The sequence below is a fragment of the Monodelphis domestica genome, chromosome 8 (genome assembly GCF_027887165.1).
Source record: "Monodelphis domestica isolate mMonDom1 chromosome 8, mMonDom1.pri, whole genome shotgun sequence".
In the NCBI taxonomy this organism is placed as follows: Eukaryota; Metazoa; Chordata; class Mammalia; order Didelphimorphia; family Didelphidae; genus Monodelphis; species Monodelphis domestica.
Window position 1 is genome coordinate 249,303,406 of NC_077234.1, and position 25,732 is coordinate 249,329,137.

General features: G+C 36.4%; 1 protein-coding gene across 10 annotated transcripts; it reads right to left on the reverse strand.

The window, feature by feature from the left end:
• Positions 1-6,045: 6,045 nt before the first annotated feature.
• On the reverse strand, positions 6,046-25,729 carry LOC103099479 (uncharacterized). Of its 10 annotated transcripts, XM_056807099.1 has the most exons (9): positions 25,589-25,723; positions 24,279-24,369; positions 12,897-13,107; positions 12,035-12,171; positions 11,635-11,712; positions 10,084-10,157; positions 9,724-9,831; positions 9,081-9,131; positions 6,046-8,601 (listed from the first exon to the last, which is right to left on the reverse strand). In XM_056807099.1, the coding sequence occupies exons 8-9, from the start codon at positions 9,109-9,111 to the stop codon at positions 6,065-6,067; spliced, it is 2,568 nt and encodes an 855-aa protein (XP_056663077.1). In that variant the 5' UTR covers positions 9,112-9,131; positions 9,724-9,831; positions 10,084-10,157; positions 11,635-11,712; positions 12,035-12,171; positions 12,897-13,107; positions 24,279-24,369; positions 25,589-25,723; the 3' UTR covers positions 6,046-6,064. The 10 variants fall into 10 exon arrangements, with proteins under 10 accessions (XP_056663077.1, XP_056663079.1, XP_056663076.1 ...); XM_056807101.1 differs by lacking the exons at positions 11,635-11,712; positions 12,035-12,171 and adding an exon at positions 9,318-9,425; XM_056807098.1 differs by having other exon boundaries at positions 11,635-12,171.
• Between the last annotated feature and the right edge of the window lie 3 nt (positions 25,730-25,732).

Below are 25,732 nucleotides of genomic sequence, written 5' to 3' on the forward strand. Positions count from 1 at the left end.
TGTGTTCTTTTGAGGGGCATCTTTCCAGTCACACAGATTTAAAACTTTGGACACCTTCAACTCCACTCTCTCCTTCATTTCCGATATCCTATCATTTGCCAAGTCTCATAGGTTCGATCTGCATAGCAATTCTAACAACTCTTAGATCCCCCATACCTATTATTGCAACTACCTCCTAATTATACTAATGGCTTCTTTCATATAGTTATCAAATTATTTTCATAAAGCATGAGTCATGTGAAGAAGAAGAAAGGAAGGAAGGGAGGGAAGAAAAAAGTATGAAGTAAGTACTTAATATGTGTCAGGCACATAGTATATATTTATAAATATTATCTCGTTCCATCTTCATCATATCTTCCGCAGTTTTATAGTTGAGAAAACTGAGATGGAGATTAAATGATCACACAGTTGTAAGAGTTGGAATTCATATCTGAGGGCAGGTCTTCCTGACTTTAGGCCAGCACTCTACCACAGCTACCTCTGTGCCACCGAGTTAGGTGCCTGACCTTCACTATCTCATTCCAGCCTTATCTGTCCAGGTTTATTTGACATCATTCTCTTTCATGAGCTCTGTATTCAGGTCTGACTAGGTTGCTTTTAATTGAAGTCAGCATTCCATATCATTCCCCTGTTTCTTTGTACAAGATAGAACCCATGTATAAAATGCACTCCTTCCTCAATTTCCTGTTATATAACATGGTTTCCTTCAAATTTCAAGTTAAGCCTCCTAAAGAGGCTTGTCTGAGCCTAGTTATTGGATTTTTTCCTCCCTCCCTCCTCAAAGAATCATATGAATACTTATCTGCACAAATTAGTATTCCCTTAGTAAAAAGTAAACTCCTTTAAGATGGGTAATGGTTTTCATTCATGGGTGGATAGCTCCCAGACCTACTACCATGTGCATACTTGGTGAGTTCTTGTTAGATTGGTTTGGAGTACCAATGAAATCGTGGATCCAGGAAGAATTGAAACATTTAAGAAGGAAACTACCTTCTGACAAATGAACTTCAGTGAAAAAGGCCATTTAGTTTGAATAGGGAGTATTTGAAGATATTTAGTTACAGAATAAGATACCTGCATTTCATTTTTATCTAAGAGGATAATAAAAGCTAACATACTTGGACAAGAACATTTTGTCAACTATCATTGCATCTACTTTTCCATCATGTTGCTTTCATAGTAGTAAAGATGAAATCTTTCTTAAATAGATAGTTGAATTAGTGAGATTGTAAGGTGAGTTTATTCTTCATTTCCAAAAAGATATCTATTGATTTTGGACTGAGTAAAATTCTCAGGAAATTATGTATAAAAAACCAATGTGTGCAATGAATAAGATTTCCCCATTAATGTCGGCTACAATTTGGGAGATATATTAGGATGGAAACATTTCAGAGATAAAGATTGGAAAAAAAACTACACTTAATCTAAACATTTGTTTTGATGAATAGCCTTTATCAGTGTGTTGTTTGTACATTTGATTCTTTCACATGGCTGCTGCAAGAATTTCTCAAGCAAACAGCAGCTCATATTTATATAGCACTTCAAAGAACACAAAACAGTGTACATAATCTTGCAGTTGAGCCTCACAACAAAACTGTGAGTTAGATATGACAGGCATTATATCAATTTTCAGGGCAAAAATCTATGAATTAGAGAGATTAAATGACTTGTCCATCATCAGGGAAGTGGTGGTGGTAGGGTTCAAACCATCTTGATTTGAAGTATAGGCAATCACAATAATAAAACCATTCTTTTTAAAGTAGCCACATTAAAATGCTTAACACTATTAACCCTTAACACCATTGGGATTTCTAATTGATTCCATGGAAATCTAATATTTCAGGAGCCACACTGACTCTGCCATTGTTGTATATATTCAACAAAGCATTCCACCTGGGAAACCAACATATGATGTTTGTTCAGTCTCAAAATGCATGCTCTATATAGAAGAATTATAAAGAAATTAATGCATATTTCTTTGCTTCAAGCTCTTCTAAGACTGTGTTAAAGCCCTAGCATTCATTTCCTCCTTTATGTTACATAGATCTATCCTATGTCTTTGATCTTTTATATTATCCTATTTGAATCTATTTTGCTAATTGCACATTCGATCTCTTCATCCTATTGGAGAACCATAAATCTTTCAAAATCTAATTTAAGCAGTGGATATAGCACCAGTCCTGGAGTTAGGAGGACCTGGGTTAGAATCTGGCCTCAGACACTTCCTAGCTGGATTACCATTGGCAAGTCATTTAATATCAATTTTCTAGCCCTTACTGCTCTTCTGCCTTCAATTTAATATTTATTATTTCTAAGGCAGAAGGTAAGGATTAAAAAAAAAAGCAATCTAAGAGCCAGAACAAGGTGTGGAAGTAGAAAAAGCACTCAGCTGAGTTCTCTTAACATTTCTCTCCAAATAACTTTAAAATAATGCCTCTAATTGAATTCCAGAATGACAGTCAACAAAAGGTGAGGAGACATTTTTCCAGTCCAAGAATACAAAAGAGATCTGTGACACAGGGGCACCATAAAAATCAGCCACTCACTTTAAAGATGAGGATAGTGTGGTTCAAGTGAGCTAAGTTACTTACTCATTGTCACATAGCTAAGAACATATGTCCAAACAAATATACTCTGAGATAATGTGTTCTAGGAGAACTTTATATATAAGCATTTTGATATTGAGGCAGAAAATTATAGGATCATAGATTTAAACCTGGAGGAGACCCAAGAGAAGTGATTGAGTGTTTACTATGTCCCAGGCACTGTGCTAAGTACTATGGCTATAAATTCCAAAAGAGAAATATAATCCCTGCCATCAAGAAGCTTAAATTCTAACAATGGAAGCTGGCCCAAGAGGAAAGAGTTTTGGTCTGTAGAGGTACAAAAATGGTGAGTAAATATAAGGTCAGTCAATTGACACATTCTTTCATGAGGTAATAATACTATTGATATAATTACTGTACCCATGAGAAGATATAAATTGGAGTTGGACAAATGAAAAGAAGAAAGGATAAACACCTAGAAAGGAGTGAATGCCTTGAATGGACAGCAGGATGAGATGGAAAGGAAGTGAACTATTCTTGACAAAGAGAACTAACTCATAATCAAATAGGCTGTGCCCTATGGCGCATTAAGGTAACTATATTACTTTCCTAAGGTTTGGGGGCAAGATCATGGAGGTTCAGGTTGCAGAAGTCTAGGTCCAATGTGAGTGTGATTGTTCAAGTGGGGAGAACTGAGGTGGGTACATCAGGCAGAGAGAAAGATGACTTGCATTATGGGATGTGAAGATGAAGTCTATTCATTTGATATTACATAGGAAGTAAGTGGCAAAGACAAAATCTGAATCTAAGTTTTCTAACTCCAAATTCAATGAAATTCATGGACCTTATGAATTTGTATTTGTATATAGAAAGGATAAATGAAACCTTCTAAGAACTCTGTGAGATAAGGTAACTTTGTGGGGGAGGAAAGTGGTTGGTTAAAATACCTGGGACTCAACAACATAGACAAATACTATCTTCAACTGTTGAGGAGATATCATTCTTGGAAAATTATATGAAAGTCAAAAATGAGAATGTTGATACATTAGATCAGTGGGAAATAAGGGGTGAGGTTCCTGTGACCACCAAAAGCTCTAATCTTTTACTAGAGATTGCTGAAAATACACCTTTTTACATATAATCCTTTATAACAAAACATTAATTCTGATAATATGCTCTTTTCCTAACTGAGTATGAAATAACCCAAAAAAATGTGGTACACAAAATAAAACCAATAACATGGAAAACATTTTTTTTCATTAATCATTCCTTAGAATTCTATGACCTATTTGCTAACATGATGGCAAACCTATGGCACAGGTGCCAAAGATGGCACATAGAGCACTCTCTGTTGACAAGAAACCACCTGCCTCCCCAGAGTTGGTAACTTGAAAGGCAGGGGTACTCAGACGGAGCAGCTCCCTTTCCCTTATCCTTCATTCCTTATGACATTTTTTCACATCTCCCATTCCTCTGCACAGTAGCATAATGGGAGCCCACAGAAGGTAAGGTGGGTGGTTCAGAGGCAGCAGAAATGGAGGGGAGCAGAGAGTTTGGACCATTCCCCTCCCCTCTCTACAGTCACTGAGGACATTCCTCGCTTCACCTGCCCCTCCACCCAGCAGCCCAATGGGAGCACTTTTTTCCTTCGCTGTATGGGGTAAGAGGGGGGCAGGACATGCCCAGCACTTCATGTGGGAGGAACAGGGCACACAGTCACTTCAGAGGATGGGCATAACCCTCAGTCTTGGGGGTCAGGACCTGGTAGTCATTTTCTAAGTGGTTTTCCATCAATGTTGAGATGTGCTAACATCTCTTGGAAAGGGGAAAAAATAAAGAAAATGTTCACTTTTCATAACACAAAAAAAATTACTGTACCATTCTTAAAACTAAAGCATTTTTTAAGCTGAAGGGTGTTGAACTATATGCTATACTGCTATAAACCTCTCTACTTTGGTTAGTCACTGCTGTCAGAAAACATGAGCCTGGTGAGGTTTCAACATCATCTTAGAACCCAAACTTGCACCACGCTTTGGAGTCAAAATTGCAACACAAAACTTGAGTTTTATAAGCAAACAATTAAAATATGGAAAAACAATGAATGGGGATTGGGGAAATTAAAAAAACACAATAATGAATGGAAAGAGAAGAAGACCAGTAAAATGTCTTATAGGATACCAGCTGCTCCACAAATTTGTCTGTAGTCTCATTTTTTTCCTCTACTGTGCATAACGAAAAATATGTGCAGTTGCCAATGCAAAAGTGAAAATAAGGCTACCAATGAAATTAGGTGAATGCTTGAAGTCAAGAAAGTTAAATGTGAGAATGCTGAGCATTGAGTGTATAGGATCCAAGCTTACTTATAGTGTTCTTTCCACTTGTCCATCTCTTTGCAACAGAAATCATATTACTCTTTGGACAACCACATAGAGTGAAAAAGCCAAGGAAATAGTCAGCTACCTAAACCATTGGAGAAAATTAGGAGCAATTATACCTTCTTTTGGAACAGAAAGGCATATAGCCACCATTGTTCAGGATAACTATGGCCCTGTGGACCACACCGTCTGTGAGGTTTTCTTTGCAAAGATACTGGAGTGGTTTAGCATTTCTTTCTCCAATGGAATAAGGCAAATAGAGGTTAAGTGACTTATTCAGGGGAAAACAGGGAATAACTATCTAAGACTGGATTGAACGCAGGTCTTTCCAGCTCCAGACTCAACACTCTATCCATTGGGCCACCTAGCTGCCCTGTATTCTGAAAATCCAATTCCTCTTTGAAATGATTAAAATATAGATTAGTACTTTTCTGTTTAATTTCTGTGTGAAGATTCACTCTGGTGTTAATTATTTATACTTGGAAAAGCTTAACTGTGCTTTCAATAACTGCATTTGCATCTCACATATTATGCTACAATAATTAGAAATGTTACCCAGTTCTCAGAGATGTAGACGACTTTGGAAGTTTGTTACTTGCCAGCCTCTGAGTACTCCATAGAGAGGATGTAAACCTGTGCATACAAATACCAGATGAAGTTTCCATCTTTCTGAAGAGCTGGCAGCCAGGATGGATTAGACAATGCAATCCACAGTTTAAGATCTTCACCTTTCTTGTGAAGATAACCTGATCTAAAAAGGTATCCTAACTAAAAGACATTATCTGTCAACAGAGGAATGATAAGTTCATGTCTTGACATAAAAGGAGACCCATGTACATCAAGTCCTTACCGTATCTTATGGGGTGAATCACATACAAGGTATAATCATACTGCTGCACTGGGAAATGTGGGAATAATTCATTCTTCACTAAAGGAATATAAAGGAGAGAGAAAGAGACATGGCAGCTTATTATTCTGCCTGCTTAGAAGAGTGCATTAGTATAATTACATTATGAATCAGTAAAAAAATAAAATCCAAGTTATACCTGTATGTAAAAGTCAACAACTAACTCAGAAGGAAAAACAAAAGATATTTTCCAAAAAATACACCAAAAGTCAATTACTTTAGGAAAGAATGACACTTTAATTTTCCCTCCTCTTCATTTGATATCTCTCCAGAAAAGCTTTGAAAATTCCCCCAGATTCCACTGATTCTTCTTTTCTCTTGGACATTTTTCCTGGTAATAGTTCTGGACTTTTAGTCGTTTTTCTCTGAGGTGACTGATGATGCTGATCATGGCTACAGTCAAGCCATGAGACCAGAAGAGATTCAGAGGGCATAGGTTCTGAACAGGATGATGAAGGAAAAGCAGGTGAATAATATTTGTGGTGGGGCATACCAAAATTTGTGAATGGGAGGTAAATGTCAAGAGATGTCTTTTGTGGGGGAAGTCTGAGGATAAATTTAATACCCATCCTTATATCAGAACCGGGAACAGGTGTTGGAATAGCCAACAGTTGTGCTATTGCTTCTCCATTCATTTTATCCAAATGAGGACAGCCATGTGGAATCCAGGAAGCACAGAGGATACAGACAATATAATTTGAACAGAGGCGGGTTCTATCCTGAAAATGAGTACATTCCTTCATCCTCTTAAGAAGAATTTGCTTTCTAATATCATTTTTTATTTCTTCCTGAGGGATAGAACTTATGATGTTATTCATAGTATTTTTGTGGACAGTACCGCCCTCAACTATATATGGTTTAATATAATTAAAATACCACGAGGATTCTTTATTCTCTGTTGTCTGGGTCTGGTGTTTGGGGACTGACAAAACCTTCATCTGTTTGTCTGGCTGTGGTAAGGCTGTGGCATCATGGTCATGATGTGAAGGGATAGGGTCTCTTGGAGTATCCAGCTGGTCATCAGAGATTGGTGGATTCATTTGTCTATGTTTAGAGCTCAGTGGAGATATTTGCTGAAGGTCTAGTGCTAGGGAAAATGTGTCTGGATCTTTGAGCAATGGAAAATGTGTGGTGCAGTGTTTGGGTGCTTCTGAAGCTTTGATCCATTGTTTGGGGGTTGGAGATGTGACCTGTTGTGTGTTGCCCAGAGGTAGTGTGGATTGATGGTCAGGGTGTGAGTAAGTAGAAGCCTGATTATTGGTATTTTGGGAAGGTGTATCCCAATGTGTGGGGTCTAAAGCAAATGTGGGATAATTTCTGAGTTTTAAAGGAATTTTAGCTCTCTTGTCAGGATCTGGTGTAGCTCTTGTCTGGCAGTTGGAACATGATGAAATTCCATCCTGCTGTTTAGATCTTCGTTCATATTTAATGCTATGGTCAGTGCCTTGTATAAATTTGACTTTGTGGTTTAGTCCTGAAGCAAAATGAACTTGTGATTTAGGACCCATTTTAGCCTCTCTCTGTTGCCATTCGGTATCCAGAGAAGATTTAACCTTCCGGATTGGAGATAATAGAGATTTTGGCCTCTGATCTGGCACAAGTTCATCATTACTTGGGCAATTGGGGCCCAGAGAAAACTCAGTATAGATATTAGAGTCAGGAGGAAACTTAGCTTGGTATTCTTGATCTGGTGGAATTTTGGTCCACCTTAGGTCAGAATCTGGTAAAACTTTAGTCCAACGCTCAGGACCTGGTGGAAGTGAGACTTGGTGGTTAGGGACTAACTTTTTCTCAGTTTCAGGATCCTTTGGTCCTAATGGATATGTCGCCCAATGTTTGGGATCTGAAGCTTTGACCAACTGGTTGAAGTTTAGTCCACCTTTAACACTTTTCTCTTCTTTCCTTTCATCAACCTCTGGTAGAGGACTTGCCCTCTGATGTGTGCCTGGTTCACCACAGGCTTTAGAGCAAGAATCAGAACATGGCACTGGTTTACCTTTGGCTCTGTATTTGTGACTGAATATCTGCAATGGTATTGGAGAGATTATACCCCTTTCATAGTGCCTCAGGGTCTGTGGTACTTTAGACTGAGGATTATAGGATAGAAGTGGAGTAGTTGTGACCTTGGTCCAGTGGTCAAAGGATAGAGAAGGTATACTTTTGACCTTTGTTTTGCTGTCTATATGGGATGTAACTTCATTCTGATAGTTAGGGGATGGGGAAATTGTGGGCCAATAGTTGAGGTGTTGTACATTTTCAGCCCAGTGGTCAAATCCTTGGGGAATCCTAGGAAAGTGTTCTGGGTCCAGTGAAGTCTTGTTCCAGAGGTCAGGGCTAAGTGGAGGAGTTATAGAGTTTTCTGAGCATGGTAAAGCTATAGCACTAGGTGTCCTTGCCCTAAAATCAGGAAATGGCAAGGAAGGAATTGTGCTTCTAGCCCAATGTTTAGTGCGTGATAATTGTGTGGCTGTAGGCTTGGCAGAGCCCAGATGGTCAAGATGGGGTAAGGGTACAGCCATTGGCTGATTCTCAACATGGGATAATTGATTAATTGGCATCTGGTGTTTGCTGCATGATGAGGGAATAGATGTGTTCCTGTGGCCAGGATGGGGCAACACCTTGATTTTGGCTTGGTTTTGTTTTAGACGTGGCATTATCAAAGGCTTGGACTGATGTTCTTGTTCATTTAACAATATGGTCCGATTTGAGGAACATGGTAACGCGTCCATCTTGGCCCGATGAGGAAGGCCTTTTCCAGGGAGTTGGGCTGAGGCTGTTGATGGAGAGATAATGTGAGTGAAGTAAGGAAAAACACATTAGCCAAAGTAAAGGAACACCATGCAAGCACAATTTATGGGCAGAGAAGCTGAGAAGTAGAAAGTGGAATCAATACAAGAAATTCAACTGTAATAATATCTGACATTTCTGTTACAGTTAGCAAAGCACTTTCACATAGGCAAGGTAGGCTAATTTGCCAGAATTCCCTTTTGATAGATGGAAAATTGGAGTTCAGAGAAGTTATGTGAATTGCTCCAAGGTCACATGGCTATTAAATGGCAGAGCTAGAACCAAAACTTTGATCTTCTCATTGTTATGATAAAGCTCTTTCAGTTACAGTTTTTGAAGACCTCTAACTGCATAGAGTAAGTGTCAGATGAGTTACCCCCCAACAATGGGCACATAGGTTCACAAGGAGAGCAGAAACTGAGTGAGAAAATATGAGATGTACACCAAACACTAAGTAGCTCTTACCATTTGGCAAAGTCTTCTGTCTTCTTTTCATTGTGCTGTTGGATGTTTCTCCTTGAGAAAATGTTTTTTAAAAGTATGATCAGATGATGCCTCCCTTTGCTCTCCCATGTACTAAATTCAATTCACTGGGACTGTTCTTTACACCTAGTTGTACTAATCCTAAACAACTTTTTTTAAATTCTATTTCCATTGTTCATATCACTGGTCTTGAAAATATATTTTGAATGATATCCTCACCTTTCCTAAAAATGAGAAATAGGTAAATCTGATTAGTGACCTTCTGTCCATCCTACTTCCATCCTGAATCATCCTTCTTCAAGAAGAACTGGATTTGGTTTTGCTTGGCTCCAAAGGACAGAAGTACAAATTTAGAAGTTACAGAAGGGAAGATTTTCGTTTGATATAAGGAAAATACTAAGATTAGAGCTATCCAAAAGTACAATGGGTAGCCTGAAGAGAGAGGGTAAGTATTACATTATCAATACATATATTTTTGGTTGAGATTCACGGTTTGGGGGATAATTAAAAATAGGATGGAGAAATGTTCATTTCTTCTACCCTTCTATGAAAAAATTCTTCTTAAGAGCCCTGACTCTATTTGTCCCCTCTAGCTCTTCAGCCCCCATTCCAAATTATTTCTCACCAGTAGGAGTTTCAAGCAGAACAGGAAACAGGTTATTCTAGACCTCCAAGGATTAGGAACCAATATCAGCTCAATTCCAATTGATGATGATGGAGATAACAAACTTCCCTAATGCAGGATGATGTATAATGGATTAATGAATTCTCTATAAAAAATAAAGCTGCTGAAAAAAAAATCAACCTGTCTAGAAATACAAGAGTCTCTCATGAGAAGGCTATGGCCTAGGATGAGAAGAAAACAAGAGGAATGCTTCTTCAGACACCTCTACAGGAACTGGGCCCTTGCAGTCTTTGTTCCCAGAATATAGGTGACTTCTATTCACACATTCTTAAAGTACTAGTTTTATTTTTCATTGTTTACCTGTAGCCAGAATTGCTTCATTCATCTGTAAGGGCCTAGCCAGGATAGATTCAGAAATAATACTATTACAGGACCTGCTGGTACATAAAACAATAATAACTTGCATTTATGTATAGCATTTTAAGGTTTTCAAAATACTTTCCCCTCCAATAGATCTGTGTGAGGGTGCGTAAGTACTATCATCCCCATTTTCCACATGATGAAATGATCTTTCAGAGGTTCAGTGACTTGCCAGCTCACAATTGCATGGATAGTATTTGGAAAAGCATTTGAAGCTAGGCTTAGAGAACTATTCACAATGCCATGTTATCCTCCATAATACACAAATAATTATGCTTGGAATATGTATCAAATCCGGACATTTCCTAATGTTCCATATCAACTAGTTTCTCCAAAAGAACCATCCAATGCAATATGATGTTTCCTGGAAAGCACTGAATACTTGAGTTTTTTAAATCCAAATTTGGTTTTTATGCCACTGGAAAGCATCCACTCTATGAGGGGAGGAATTGTGTCCTATTCATCTTTGAATCTCCAATAGCTCCTAGCATAGGACTTTGAGCATTAAGTAAAAAAAAAAAAAAAGAGTTAAATCATTTTTAGTCAGGAAACAGTAGATAGGAGAAACTTTATAAGGACTTCTGTTGAATCTTGGGATAAATGTAAAAGAGAAAAAGAAAAAAACAGCATTGTTTCATGCCTGTGTTTCATGTTTCCTTTTCTGATAGAGAATGGAATTCATATATAAATATTTTCCCCCTAAAATCAAGGAAACATAAAATGGGAATATGAGAAAACATCCAGAAGAAAATTTTCTTTTTCAATGTCCTTTTCTAGAAAATGTCCCATTTGTCACTGTAATCCATTCAATCATAGCAACATCCTATCCTAAAAGTGCTTACGGAGCATTAGAACGGAAATAATTGCTTCAGTAAACTCCATATGTAAACCTAACCTCAGCTATCCATTTGTGAGCCTTTGGGACCAATGGTCATGAGTAAAAGAACCTAAATAACTCAAAGTATCCAACCCATAACCCATTTCTAGCCCAGGTAATTGCAATGAAAAAGCTTCCTTATAAATGGGAACTCCAACATGGCAAGTTATTTATCTGTAACTTATAAAATCATATCCTGTTTTATATCCCCAGGATCTAGAGAAACAAAAGGGAAGGCTTCTAGCAAATCAGATTGTGAAATGAATCATAGGTTTCACCTCCAAAAAAATTGCCATTAAGTTTTCTAATTTACATAATATAATTAACACTATCACAAAATATGGATCTATTTTTTTTAGGATCACAAAGATAGTTTAGGCATCACTAGTCTAAGTCACAGGGTCATCCACCTCAGAATCCTAATGTCCCAATATTATATAGATGTGAAACTGGAAGAGACCCTAAAGTTCATCACATTCAGCCCCTTTGTTTTGTAGATTATGAAACAGGCCTCAGATTCGTTCAGTCTCACCAATCATCAATGACCAAGAACAGACCTAAATCCTATAGAGAGTCCACATGGTTCCCAGTAGATTACCTTAGCCAGGACCTACGTTTTCAAGGAAACAGAAGGGAGCTTCTTTTTAGCTCCTAGTAATTCCATCAGATTCCGAAGGCATGCCCCTGTGGAGCTAGATAAAATATCCTTTTATTCTTCCATTTTTGCACTCTAAGGAAATGTCTATCAAATTTTTCAAGTGGTCTTAATAACTACAATTTTCCTAAACATTCTTCCTCCCAACTCCCAACTAATTAGTTTCCAGTACAAAAAAGGGATTATTACTATTACAAATAATAAGCAACTATGGGGGGGGGGGTCAGTTAGTACCCATTTCCAAAAAATTTACTTTCTTCCTCTTGAGGGAACGGTACCTGAGAGGCTGAGAAAACCAGGTGTTCTTCAGACATCTATTCCATGATTGAGTCTTTAGTCCCCAACCCCAGATTAATTACCTGAGATCCTCCTGGAATTGCAGAGCAACAGCTTTGCATTTAACCATCTACATTCTGTTTCTTCACTTATCTATAGAATGTTAATCAATACAAAAGGTGACTCAGAGAAGATCTATATCCTTCAAGGCTTCGCTCAACTATAGAGTAGAAACATAGAGGCTAATCACCAAAAAGGAAACAAACAAACAAACAAACAAAAAATCTTCACTACCAACACAACCAGAAGGGCAAAGAGGAGAAAAGGACTTCTTTCTGGAGCCCCATATTGTGGCTTAACCCCTAGCTATCTGACTGTGAGGCAAGTCATACTTTGAAATTTTAACAACGTACCACCCACCACCACCACTACTGTACTACTGTTATCTTTGCTGACTCCAATTGCTATAGCTTACTACTACTACATTATTAGTATTGCTGTAAATGCTAGTGCTCAATTCCATATTTCTGGCTTGAGACTGTCTAAAAGCATTTGCATAAATTATCTCATTAAAACTTCACAATAACTTTATGTGCCAATCTTGACCATAAATGTCCCAAAAGTAATTGAATAGTTATCTCAACAGTGTGAGTTAGGCAGATTATAGCCCACACATGCTTTCTAATTCTATGATATACTTGTCCATGCCTTTGAATGAATCCTTCTAGTGAATCCACCCAAAGCTCTGGAGCCCTTCCTCTAGTTCTTTTAATATGCCAGGGGAAGCAGTGCAGAACTCTATCAAACGGAGTCTCTTTTAATAAACCCTCTTACTTACTTTAGTTAGTTATGCATATCATTAACTTTGAATTTCAGGCCACTTGTCATGCAAAAATCATCATTGATCATTTGTCACTATTTGATACACATAAGGAGAACACCTACCATTCTTCTCTGCATTGTCCTTAGGATAGCTTATAATTTTAATTCTTCCAATTCACAGCCATTTAGCAGGGAGAAACTGGTGTTAAAAAGATGGGTTTCAGTGGCACTGAGCAATTGGTGATCATTGAAAGTGCAGAACAATTTTCCAAATGTGATCCTGACTGATCTCTTTCTTCTCAAATCTGAATTCATCATTCCCCATCTATAGCACCTGTGCAAGATATATTTATAGAGATATTTTAGAGATCTATTTATAGATAGAGATAAGTAGGTAGGAAGGTAGGGAGATAGCAAGATAAACAGACAGACAAATGCTTAGATACATAGATAGAGAGACAGACTGACAGATAGATACATAGATACATAGACAGACAGACTGGCAGATACAAAGATACATAGATAGATACATAGATAGACTGACAGATAGATAATAGACAGATAGATATGTAGATTGATACATACATACATAGACAGACTGACTGACAGATAGATACATACATACATACAAACATAGACTGACAGATAGATAATAGATAGATAGATAGATGGATGGATGGATAGATAGATGGATGGATAGATAGATAGATAGATAGATAGATAGATAGATAGATAGATAGATAGATAGATGGATGAATAGATGGATGGATGGATAGATAGATAGATAGATAGATAGATAGATAGATAGATAGATAGATAGATAGATAGATGGATGGATGAATAGATAGATGGATGGATAGATAGATAGATAGATAGATAGATAGATAGATAGATAGATAGATAGATAGATAGATAGATGAATAGATAGATGGATGGATGGATGGATAGATAGATAGATAGATGGATGGATGAATAGATAGATGGATGGATAGATAGATAGATAGATGGATAGATAGATAGATAGATAGATAGATAGATAGATAGATAGATAGATAGATAGACTCTTAATGAGCTTTCTATATCTGGTCCACGTAGTCCAAATATAGGGCTTCTAGACAGTAGAATCAAGTATGGCAAGTGATTCATCTCTTAATCAGATCCTAGCCCATGTCTATACTTAAAGCCTACATGAAAGCAAGGAGGAAGCCTCCAGTCAATCTTCTTATGCTGAGAATATGAAAATCAGGAAGACCCAACTAATACAAAGAAATTTAATATATACCCTTTTGCATCAGTGTAACAAAAAACTGTTTCTGTCAAATTTGAATTTTTTTTGTATGTACATACAGAATTAGACACAGCATTGTTTGTTTGGTTTTTTAAGGCCAGCTATTTTAAGAGTGATTTCCATGCAGTCTTTTAATCTTACTGTGCCAATTCAGGATCTAATAATTATATCTAAGTATAATTGCTATTTTTAAATCTGGTGGTATTTCTATAAAAATGTAGCCTAAAGTATCTTTGTTGCTTAAAAATTGGTGACAAAGTGAAATAAATACAGCAGAGATATAAAGTAATGATGAAGATCAGAATAATACTTTTCTTTTGAATAAAACTTTATGATTTTCAAAGCGCCAAATGTGGCATGGTAGAGCCTATATTTAATTTGTTTTTAAACCCTCACCTTTCATCTTGGAGTCATACTGGCTCCAAGGCAGAAGAGTGCTAAGGGCTAGGCAATGGGGGTCAAATGACTTGCCCAGGGTCACACATCTGGGAAGTGTCTGAGGCCAAATTTGAACCTAAGACGTCCTGTCTCTAGGTCTGACTCTCAATCCACTGAGCCACCCAGCTGCCCCCTTAGTTTTTTTTTTTTTTAAATGAACTCACTGGATCATTTTGGCAAGATGATGAATTAAAAGGTTGATTTTCAGACAGTACATCAAAATAACATGAAATACACCAAATGCAGTAATGAAAATAATAATAAAAGAAAGGTAAGTTTCTCATTTTAACAAAAGAAGGCTATTTTTCTGATCTACTAAATTTATGATTTGTTTTGAGGTAATGATTTATATTTTTTTAAATTTTACTAAAAATCATATTTTTTCAATGATGATTTTCTTCATTCTTTCAATTTAACACTCATATGTTTCTCTTTTTGAAGTATTTCCATGTCAACTAACTATTCAGTTAGTTGACATGGAAATACTTCAAAAAAAAAGAAGAAAATAAGCAAAAAAAGCCAATGCTAATATGATTCTAGGCATAGATGAGGTATTTCATTAAAAGCCAGAAAATAGAAAAAGAATAGGTAGAGGCAAAAGGACCTGATGGGCAAAAGGTCAAAAGTGTTAGGATAAGGAAAGGGGAGAAGAATGATGATCTACAAAAGACTAAAAAATGTGATAGAGGAGGGAACAAAGCTTTTGTCTTCCTCCCCCTCTACAGAAGACCTGGGAAGAATTAAGACACTAATTGTTATACTATATAAATGGAAATAAGATTCTAGAATAATCCAAAATGTAAAAGCAGTAAGGGTAGTAGAGAAGTAAATTAGCCCATCTTGGAAAACATTGCCACAAATTAATATTATCCGAGTGAAGAGAATGGATATTTGGGCAGGGCAAGAGGTATTCTGAATATTTAGGTAGGAAGGAAAGAAGGAAGGAAGAAAGGAAGGAAGGGAGGGAGGAAGGAAGGAAGGGAGGAAAGGAGGAAGGAAGGGGAAGAGGGAGAGAGGGAGGGAGGAAAAGGAATAGTTTAGACCTTATGTCTCTTCTAGATTATTATAATAACAAAGAATGATCTTCCTGCTTTCAGTCTCACCCTGCCTCCAAACTATTCTCTCTATAGCTGCCAGACTAGTATTCCTAAAACAAATCTGATCATACCATGGTCTAATTAAAAATTTCCATTAGCTCCCTATTACTTGTGGGATGGAATATAAGATCCAAAAGATTTTAAATCTTTCATTTTCTATTTTCCACCAAATTTTTTCTAGTCTTTTTTTATATTACTCACCATTATACTCTGTTTCAGTCAAACTGGCCTGGTAACTGTTCCTCGAGCACAACATTCTATTTCCTTCATGTGTGGAATGTTCTTCATCCTCATCTTCACTTCTCAGAATCTCTAGCTTTCTCTAAAACACAGCTCATAAACCTCCACCTCCTACACAAATGCTTTCCTGAATTCCCTAGATTTTAGGACTCGTTCTTGAAATTGCCTTGAATTAATTTTTATATTAATTTTGTAGAGTTGACTTATCTGTGTATGGGTTATAAATCCCCAGAAAAATGGAAACTTCTTGAAAGAAGAGATGTTTTTTTTTTCCTTAGTATCATCATTGCCAAATACATAAACTAAAAGTTTGTTGAACTGAATTAAAAACATAACAGCAAAAATGAGGGGCAGAAACACTTGTTATTTATCAGATTGTTTCAAAAAAGCAAGAATGGCAATTATCATTTTAGGTAAGAAAAAATATAATCTGATAATATCAAGAGTAAGAAATTGAATATGCATTTTGCTTCACAACACAAGGTCAATGAAACAATATCATTATTAAGCACACATATACACACACCCAACAATAGCATTTCTAAGAGAAATTTTAAGCATTTTAAAAGAAATTATCAAATTTCAAAATGGTATAGTTATGTAATGGATTTTAATAGTTATCTTTTACAGTGCATAATTTTTTTAAAATAGATAAATGCAAAATATAGAATTCAATATGTTGTTGGATAATTATATTTGAAAGATTTTAGCAACTTTTCTTTTTTTTAGGATATGAAATAACTTAATATTTAAAAATTCAGAAAAGTCATGTTGTAGGGTATAAAATTACAAATAAATGGGAGAAGGCAAGAAAAACTAAGTAAAACAATAAAACATAGGTAAGTTAAAAAATATAGGAAACATAAACCTAAAGGTAAGCTAAATAGTGTCAAAGAACAAATGATGGAATATATACATATATGTGTTATATTTGTATGAAATTGAAAACATTTGAAAACAAACCAAAATCTATCCTCAAAAAGAAAAAAATCATTTTCTAAAAGCATACATATATTAACAAAATGGTAAAAGAGAATATTAATAAAAGAAGGATGCATTAAAAGAGAAAACTAAAAAGAAAAGATGAAATTAATGTATAAACTAAAATATAAATAATATAACTGATAAGCAACTAAGTTACATTTTGGAAGACAAAGCAAAATTAAATACTAATAATGAAAGATTTTTAAAGGTAGATAATTGTATGCTAACAAAGAATTTTTAAAAATCTGATTATGGATAAAATGGCCAAAATATCAAATGAAAAGATGGTAACAAACCCAACAACAGAAAAAGAAATCAAGGAAGACATTAATGAAATATCTAAGGGGGAAGAAGGGAAAATCCTACTATCAATGGATTTAAGTGGTAAGTAGAATCTACAAAATATATAAAATCAGTTGATTTGTATGCTGCAAAAGTTATTCTCACTAATAGAGAAATAAGACACTATGCCAATATAAGGCCAATATAACAATCTAAAAAGGTATAATGCAGAGAAAGGCAATCACAGAATAATTTCACTAATGTACATAGGTATAAAATTTTTTTCAATAAAAGGAAAGAGATCACATCTATATTATAAAAATCCATTGTTGGATTTATATTGCACTATTGATGATACAACTAGCATAATCTATATGTGCATGGGAAATGTATATATGCATGTATCTGCTGTTCTGGACTTGTGGTTTGTTTGATATAGAGATCCATAAAAAGGAGTTCTATCAATGCAGATCAGCATAATTTTTTCCTCTCCATTATTGTAGTTCACATTTTTCTGAGGCCAGGTTAAGTGATTTGCCGTGTTACACAGTTAATATGTGTTAAAGGCAGGACTAAAAGTTGTCTTCCTGACCACAAAAGGAGCTCTTCAACCAATACACCAGACTGCCTCTTACGAATATAGTAGTTCTCCCTTATCCAAGGTTTCAATTTCTACAGTTTTAGTACCTGAAGACCTGGTGGGAGGAATGGATCAAAGGTATTCTCTCTCTGAGACCAAGGTCTGTCTGTGACAGCAGTCAGGCTTTCACAGTAGAGAGAACCTGTCAACCCTTTCATTTGGAGGGGTTTTTAGGTGCCCATGGAGGAAGATAGGGGTTGCTGTTGAGTTTGGAAGCCACAGGAGTACCAAGATGAAGGGCAGAAGTGGGGAGAGAGAGACCATATGTTAAAGTAAATTAATATAGGTGTTAAAAGATAAAGCAAGAACCATCTGTACAATATTATATTGTATTAATGGTGATGATGTCTTACAGTATATTTAATTTATCAATTGAATTTCATCATATGCATAAGAAAATAATGTTATATATGAGGTCAGCAGGTATATGTGTGGTTTCACTCATCCAAGTTATGTCTTAGAAAGTATCACGATTGTAATAATATAAACAACAAACATCACATATTTTTATCAATGTATGGAGGAAAACTTAACAAGAAGCACATGCCTGCAAAGACTCTATTTTAACAGGTTCTGTACTAGAAGTTTTTTCTATAAGCACAGGAATAAGCAAAGAAATATTAGATGAAGAAATGAGATTAGATAGAGACAGAGACAGAGTCATTGAGAGAGAAGAGAAGAGAAGAGAAGAGAAGAGAAGAGAAGAGAAGAGAAGAGAAGAGAAGAGAAGAGAAGAGAAGAGAAGAGAAGAGAAGAGAGAGAAGAGAAGAGAAGAGAAGAGGAGAGGAGAGGAGAGGAGAGGAGAGGAGAGGAGAGGAGAGGAGAGGAGAGGAGAGGAGAGAAGAGAAGAGAAGAGAAGAGAAGAGAAGAGAAGAGAAGAGAAGAGAAGAGAAGAGAAGAGAAGAGAAGAGAAGAGAGAAGAGAAGAGAAGAGAAGAGAAGAGAAGAGAAGAGAAGAGAAGAGAAGAGAAGAGAAGAGAAGAGAAGAGAAGAGAAGAGAGAGAAGAGAAGAGAAGAGAAGAGAAGAGAAGAGAAGAGAAGAGAAGAGAAGAGAAGAGAAGAGAAGAGAAGAGAAGAGAGAAGAGAATGGAGTACTTGGGAAACCTCAATCTAGAATAAAATATTGTGGTAGGATCAGTGGTTTCCTAATGCATCTTTCCTGACCCTGACATAATTTCCTTAATGTCCATCAGTAAAAAAGTATCTTTCACCTCACTGGGGACCCAATATTGTATTGCTTTAATTGCATGGATCAGGTAACTGTGAGGGCTTACATATGGTCCCTGATTGGGACCAGAGAACCCAATCCTTGGGCAAGCCTTGTCCCCTACTCCAAATAAATCTAATATATCATATCCATTTCCATTAGGAACTTCATCCATTTCCTTGCATATCCCCATCAGGGAGCTGGCTGCAAAAAGAATTCATCTTTATTAGGGCAAATTTTACTAACTCCCCATCTCAGCCACTAAAAAAGGGACAAAGAGCATAACCCTTCAGGAGACTCAAACACATTTAGTTGGCTCAGAAAAAAAGAGGTCTTTAGAGAGTTCTGCTAGGATTTGGAAGTCCAAAGCATCACCAAATCACATCATTCAAAATCCATTGCTCTAAGGACTACCTGGGTTTTAATTTGAACTTCACCTACAACCACCTCAGCTCTGCCCTGACACAGTTCCATCCTGCTCCTTCAGGTGCTGAATGAAGATGAGAAAATTACAATCTCAACCATTCTAAAGTCCATTACAAAAATGTGTGAATCTTGAAATTTCTCAGACTTGTGAATATTAAAAGATTCTCAGACTCTACCTTAGAACATTTGGTTAAGACCATTCCCCATTTTAAACAGTGAAGCTACTTAGATCTAAATGTGAGAACTCTACTTAGATCAAAAATGGGAAGACCTCTACCCCACCCATTCTTAAGACTGCTTTTGGGGAGAAAACTCCTTGCTGAACAATGAAAAATACTTACACCCATACTTAAGCCATGCCTATTTTTAGAATTAATATAAAGGGGTGCTAAGTACCTATTAAAGGTCAGGCAACTTGTAAACTTGCCAAGACAAAAAAGGTGAGAAACTTACTCAGAGATTCTAACCTACTCAGGTATGGATTACTAAAAGGATTAATCTACTCAGCTGTGAATTCAGAATGGGCTGTCCTTTGGAAAACGTCTACTGTGATTGGTAGATGGAAGAACTTAGGGGAGGTGACATAGGAGAAAACCCCCTATATAAGAAAAGGATAGCCTGTTGAGAAGAGAATCTCTTGAGATGAAGAGTCTCTTGAGAGACAGGCTCTAAGGAGGTTGTTGAGAGAAGGACAATCTCTAAAGAGGTCTCTTAAGGGAGGCTGACTCTGGCTGGAACTACCTCTGAGGAGACTCTGTCCCCCTGAATCCTCGCTTGAACAGATCTTATGGTGAATGATTAAGGATTGACTAATATTTTCTTTCAGGGCTTAAGCCTGGGTTGGCCAGGGCTGCCTGGGATGGACTATTTTTTCCTCATTTCTTTCCTTTTTTTCTCTCTCTCTCTTTCTTTAATTCCTATTTGTATTATTAATTAAATTCTCTATAAAACCCAGTTGACTTGGGTATATTCATAATTGGGAATATTTCCCTGGCAACCACCTTATATTTGATTTAAAACAAGACACTGTGGTGAAAACATATTTCCTGTGGTTACAATTTACTCATCCACTCTTTATCTACTACAATTTAAGTCTTCCACCATTTTAACTATTACAGTTTATGGCATTCACTCTTTTAAATGCCACAAATGTTACTGAACCTCATTGGGTTCCTCAGTGCTGCTAGACAATCCTACTCTACCTCCCTATCAACTCACTATCCCACGCTCCCCAACAGTTCTTCCAAACATGTTTCTCCCTTCTCAAATATCACATATGGATTCCTTTCCCTACTTTCTAAGCTGAGAATCTGACCTCAGATTTTACAGAAGAAAACAACTGAGCCATTCAACTTGAGGTCTCTCTTCTCCCTTCTTCCTCATATGTCATGTACCTTTCTTTTCTGCCACTCTCTCCTCCTCCATCTTTGTCTCACAAGATAATGTATCCTTACTTCTTGACAACTCCTCTACTTTAAGTAATCCCATTATCCTATCTCCTTCAACAAATTACTCCTTTTCTCTTTCACTTCTCCATTTTTCCCTCTTTACTGGCTCATTCTCTACTGCCTAAAAATATGCCTATATCTCAACTGTCTTGAAAAAACTATAACTTGATCCTTCCTTCTTTGCTATGGTACTATAATCTTCTGTCCTTCGTAATTGACTCCCCCAAAAGACTATCTCCAACAGGCACTTCTACTTTTTCTCCTAAATCACTTCTTAACCCCCATCTGGCACTGAAACTGCTCTCCAAAGTCTCCAAAGTCATTAATGATCTCTTAATTGTAAAATCCAATGGCTTTTTCTCTATTTACATTCTCCTTGAGCTTTCACACACAAAAAAAGCTTTGACACTTTTGATCTTTCATCCTTAATATTCTCTTCTCTCTAGGTTTTCAAACTCTCCTAGTTTTCCTCCTACCTATCTGGCCACTCTTTCTCTGTTTCCTTTGCTGGATTCTCCTCCAGACCATGCCCTCTAACTATAGATGTCCCTCAGGGTTCTGTCCTGAGCCCTCTTCTCTTCTTCTTCCATACTCTTTCACTTAGAAATCTCATCAGCTCCCAGGGATTTAATTATCATCTCTATGCTGACCATTCTAAAATCTACCCATTCAGCCCCAATTTCTTTGTTGACTTTCAAGCTCACATTTCCAGTTTTCTTTCAGACATCTCAAACTGTATATCCAGTATACATCTTAAAATCAATACATCCAAAACCAAACTCATCTAAATTACCCTAAACCCTTTCTACCTCCTACCTTCCCTATTACTGTAAAAAACACAACCATCTTCCCAGTCCTTCAGGCTTACAATCTAGAAGTTATTCAAGACTTCTATCTTTCATCCCCCATATCCAATTTATTTCCAAGACCTGTAAATCTCACCTTTACAACATCTCTTGAATACATCTGTCTTTTATAAAACTGCCACCACTTTATTGCAGGTTCTCATCACCTCCCACCTGGAATAGCCTGCTGGTAGATCTGCCTGCCTTAAGTTTCTCTCTATTTCAATCTGCCCTCCATTTAGTTGCTGAGATAATTTTCCTAAATCATAAATCTGATCATATCACCCTCCACCCCACCCCTCAATACATTCCAATGCCAGGATCAAATGCAAAATGCTTTGTTTGGCATTCAAAGCTTTTTATAACCTACCCTTCTCCTATCTTTCCAGTCTTCTAACACCTTACTCCAACACATTCTTAGATCCAATAATACTGGCATCCTGGCTTTTCCTTATATAAGGTACTCCATCTAAGCTCTGGGCATTCTCTCTGGCTGCCCATTACCTGGAATGCTCTTCCTCCTCCACTCCAACTATTGACCTCCCCATCCTCCTTTAAGTCTCAACTAAAATCCCACCTTCTATGGAAGCTTGCCCCAACCCCTCTTAGTTCTAATGCTTTCTCCCATATAATTATTTCCTATTTATCCTAATATATTTGGTATATATATTTGTTCATATATGTCTTCTCCATTAGACTTTTGAAAGCAAAGACTGTTTTTTGCCTTCTTTTGTAACCCCAACACTTAGAACAGTAGCTGATACATAAAATAAAATTAATAAATGTTTATTGATTAATTGGTTGGTCCCTGAAAGGTGAGACTTTTGTCCATGGTGTAAAATTCAGTGCCATGTGAATACCTCATTTCATCTCAACATGGAACCTGAATTGAGAGTGCTTAAATTAGAGCCATATTTTTAACAACTCTACAATAGGATTAACATTTAATCAGGTATATTATCCATATTTCTAAAGAGAAAAAAAAAAGAAAGAGGAAACAATAGAAAAGGAAATTCCCTTTAAAAATAACTGAAGGGGGCAGCTGGGTAGCTCAGTGGATTGAGAACCAGGCCTAGAGACTGGAGGTCCTAGGTTCAAATCTGGCCTCAGACACTTCCCAGCTGTGTGACCCTGGGCAAGTCACTTGACCCCCATTGCCTAGCCCTTACCACTCTTCTGCCTTGGAGCCAATACACAGTATTGACTCCAAGATGGAAGGTAAGGGTTTAAAAAAAACTGAAAAAAAAAATAACTGAAAGGGCTGATAGCTAGGTGGCTCAGTGGATTGAGAGCCAGGTCTAGAGGTAGGAGGTACTAGATTCAAATCTAGCCTCAGACACTTCCTAGTTGTGTGACTCCAAGCAAGTCATTTAACTCCCTTTGCGTAGCACTTACCACTTTTCTGCTGTATTGATTCTAAGGTGGAAGGTAAGGGTCTAAAAAAAAAATAAAAATAACTGGAAAATGTATAAAATATTTGGAAGGTGACCTACAAAAACATTCTCAGAACTTATATTAAGTAGAACTACAAAATGTCCTCTACTAAAATTTTTAAAAATTAAATAATTAGAAAAAAGTTATTTATACTAGATTATATAAGTATAATAATCTAAAAGCAAAAGAATTACTATACTATATATGTTAACATATATTTAGTGCTATACCAGTTTACCTAGAAGTTATCTTATAAAACCAAATCAAGCAAGTTTTACAAAATTAATTTAGATGAACAAAATTCTAGCAACTCAAGGGAAACAGATGGGGTGGGAAGGAGCACTGATGATTGGAGCCTAATCATTACTGGATTTCCACATAACATGATGTAAATCCTCAAAATTATTTCATGATGGTCCAAAAATAGAACAGTTTATTAGAGGAATTGAATAAATAAGCAAGATCTAGAATGAATTGAACACAGTACCCCATTTTAAGAAAACCCAAGAACATAAACTGCTAGATAAAGGATTCCTTCTTAGGTCAGAACTATTAGAAAAACTGGAAAGCAGTTTGGTGATTCCTTTCAACAAGCATTTACAGTTTCTACTTCAAAGAGCTTATATATTCTACTGGAAGAACACAACTTTTAGTCAAATAAGGGAAAGCTAAGAAGACCCTAGCACATTGGGTAGATCCATTGTGAGGACAGGCATGAGTAGGCATAGACAAGTGTTACACAGGAAGGGACAATTATGGAAGAGAGTGATCTACATTGGGGGGAAGGGGGAATACCTACATAATTACTTTGAATATTGGAAGTTCTTAAAAATCCTCAAAATGCATTCTATGCATGCACAAGGTTATCTCAGAATCATAGCGGTTTTTAAAAATAATAATAATTTGCAGAGAGAGGCACTTACCTTGTCAAAGACCCAAAATTGACTATCATTTAGAACAACTAAGATTCCAGTTTCTGTTTCTATTTTAAACAATAATTCTAGCAAAAAAAAGGAGTGTATCAATCCAATATGACATCAGTTATTTGTTATAATTTAAAAAAAAAGATAATTCAAAAGCATAATTGTAAGCAAGAGTAAGGTGTTTCTATATATAAAACTGGTAATTTCATAAAATTGAGAAAAACTAGATAACCAAACTCCCAATATTTACAGACCTGAGGATTCAAGTAATGGGTGAATCTCATGTGAAGGGTCCAACCAGCTTCAAGTAACATAGATTGGAGGCTTAGCTCAACAGTGGATTCCCTGTTAAGAGACAAAGCCATGAACAATAGAATAGGTTAGTAAGAATAGGTTGTACCATTCTAGAAAGAAAAATATCAATCCCATCGGATAGTCTCCTGTTGGATTGAATCATTGATAATCACGAATTAACAAGTAGGAAGTTGATTCTGCAAACAGGAAACAACATATGCTGGCAGAACAGGTTTTTCTTATCTTTATACTCTTTGGTATGAGGAAATTCCATAAAACAATAGAAGTAGGGAAGAAAAGGAATGGAAAAAAAGAACAGGAGCTTTAAAAATGCATAATAATAATAATAGCCTTGCATCTTTGCCTTCCTTGCTTTCCCATTTCCTGAAATTTTGCTATACTGTTAAATATCTCTATAAAACAAGATACTGAGGCAACATAGAAAGTACTTATCAGAGGTGTGAGATTTTCTTCATGGTGATCAAGAAAAATAATTAATTAGCTCTTGATCCTTTTAAATCAGGAAGAAGGAGAGGGACAGAGCTAGAAGAAAGATGGGGATTCATCCAAAAGAATCATGCCTACATTCCCCAAATGGACAATATCATAGGTGAAAATGTAGCTAGAATGGTCAGTCAGTGAATGCATACTGCACTTTCAAATATATACTTTTAAAATGATCATGTACCATTCGGTGTTAAGATAAGTTACAAGTTCTCACCCTTGAGTCATTTACAATTTGGAAAGATGAGGTGATGAAATGAGATTCAAAAATCTGAATCACATTGAGTATATAAAAAAACTGATTGAATATTGCAAGCTGTAGGATACAACATGGGGTCAGAAACAAATATAGAAGACCAAGAAATGATACAAGAGGGAACTGATGTGATCATATGTCCTACAGAGAGTAAAGTTTTGAGCTTAGGGTTTAGGATTACTTTCTTAAGAGACAGAGAATAATTTCCCTGAATGAGAGATGAAGATGAACTTAGTCACACTGATTTATATTAGGCATGATTATATTCTGGGTAGTCAACAAAATGCTGCTTTCTACATATGAGCCAACCTATTAACATTTGTATAGTGTTTTGTTTTGTTTTGTTTTTCTGCTTCCAAGTGATTTCACATTTCCCACTGCATTATATTCATGCACAATTTCCAATACAGAGATTGTGAAGGAATTAGAATATCCACTTTATAGATGAGGCAAATGACATAGCTAGCAGGGTAAATGCAGAATCAAAACAAGAGACTGCCAGAGACTCACCTTTCTTCTAGACTATGCTGTCTTTCAAGGGTCTCAATTTATCTGGAGATTAATCTTTCCAGAGAGAGAGAGCTCAAAGGCTACAATCAGATTTTTGGATCTTTGAGAAGATAGGGATAAGGAAGGGACATAATTACATTGGAA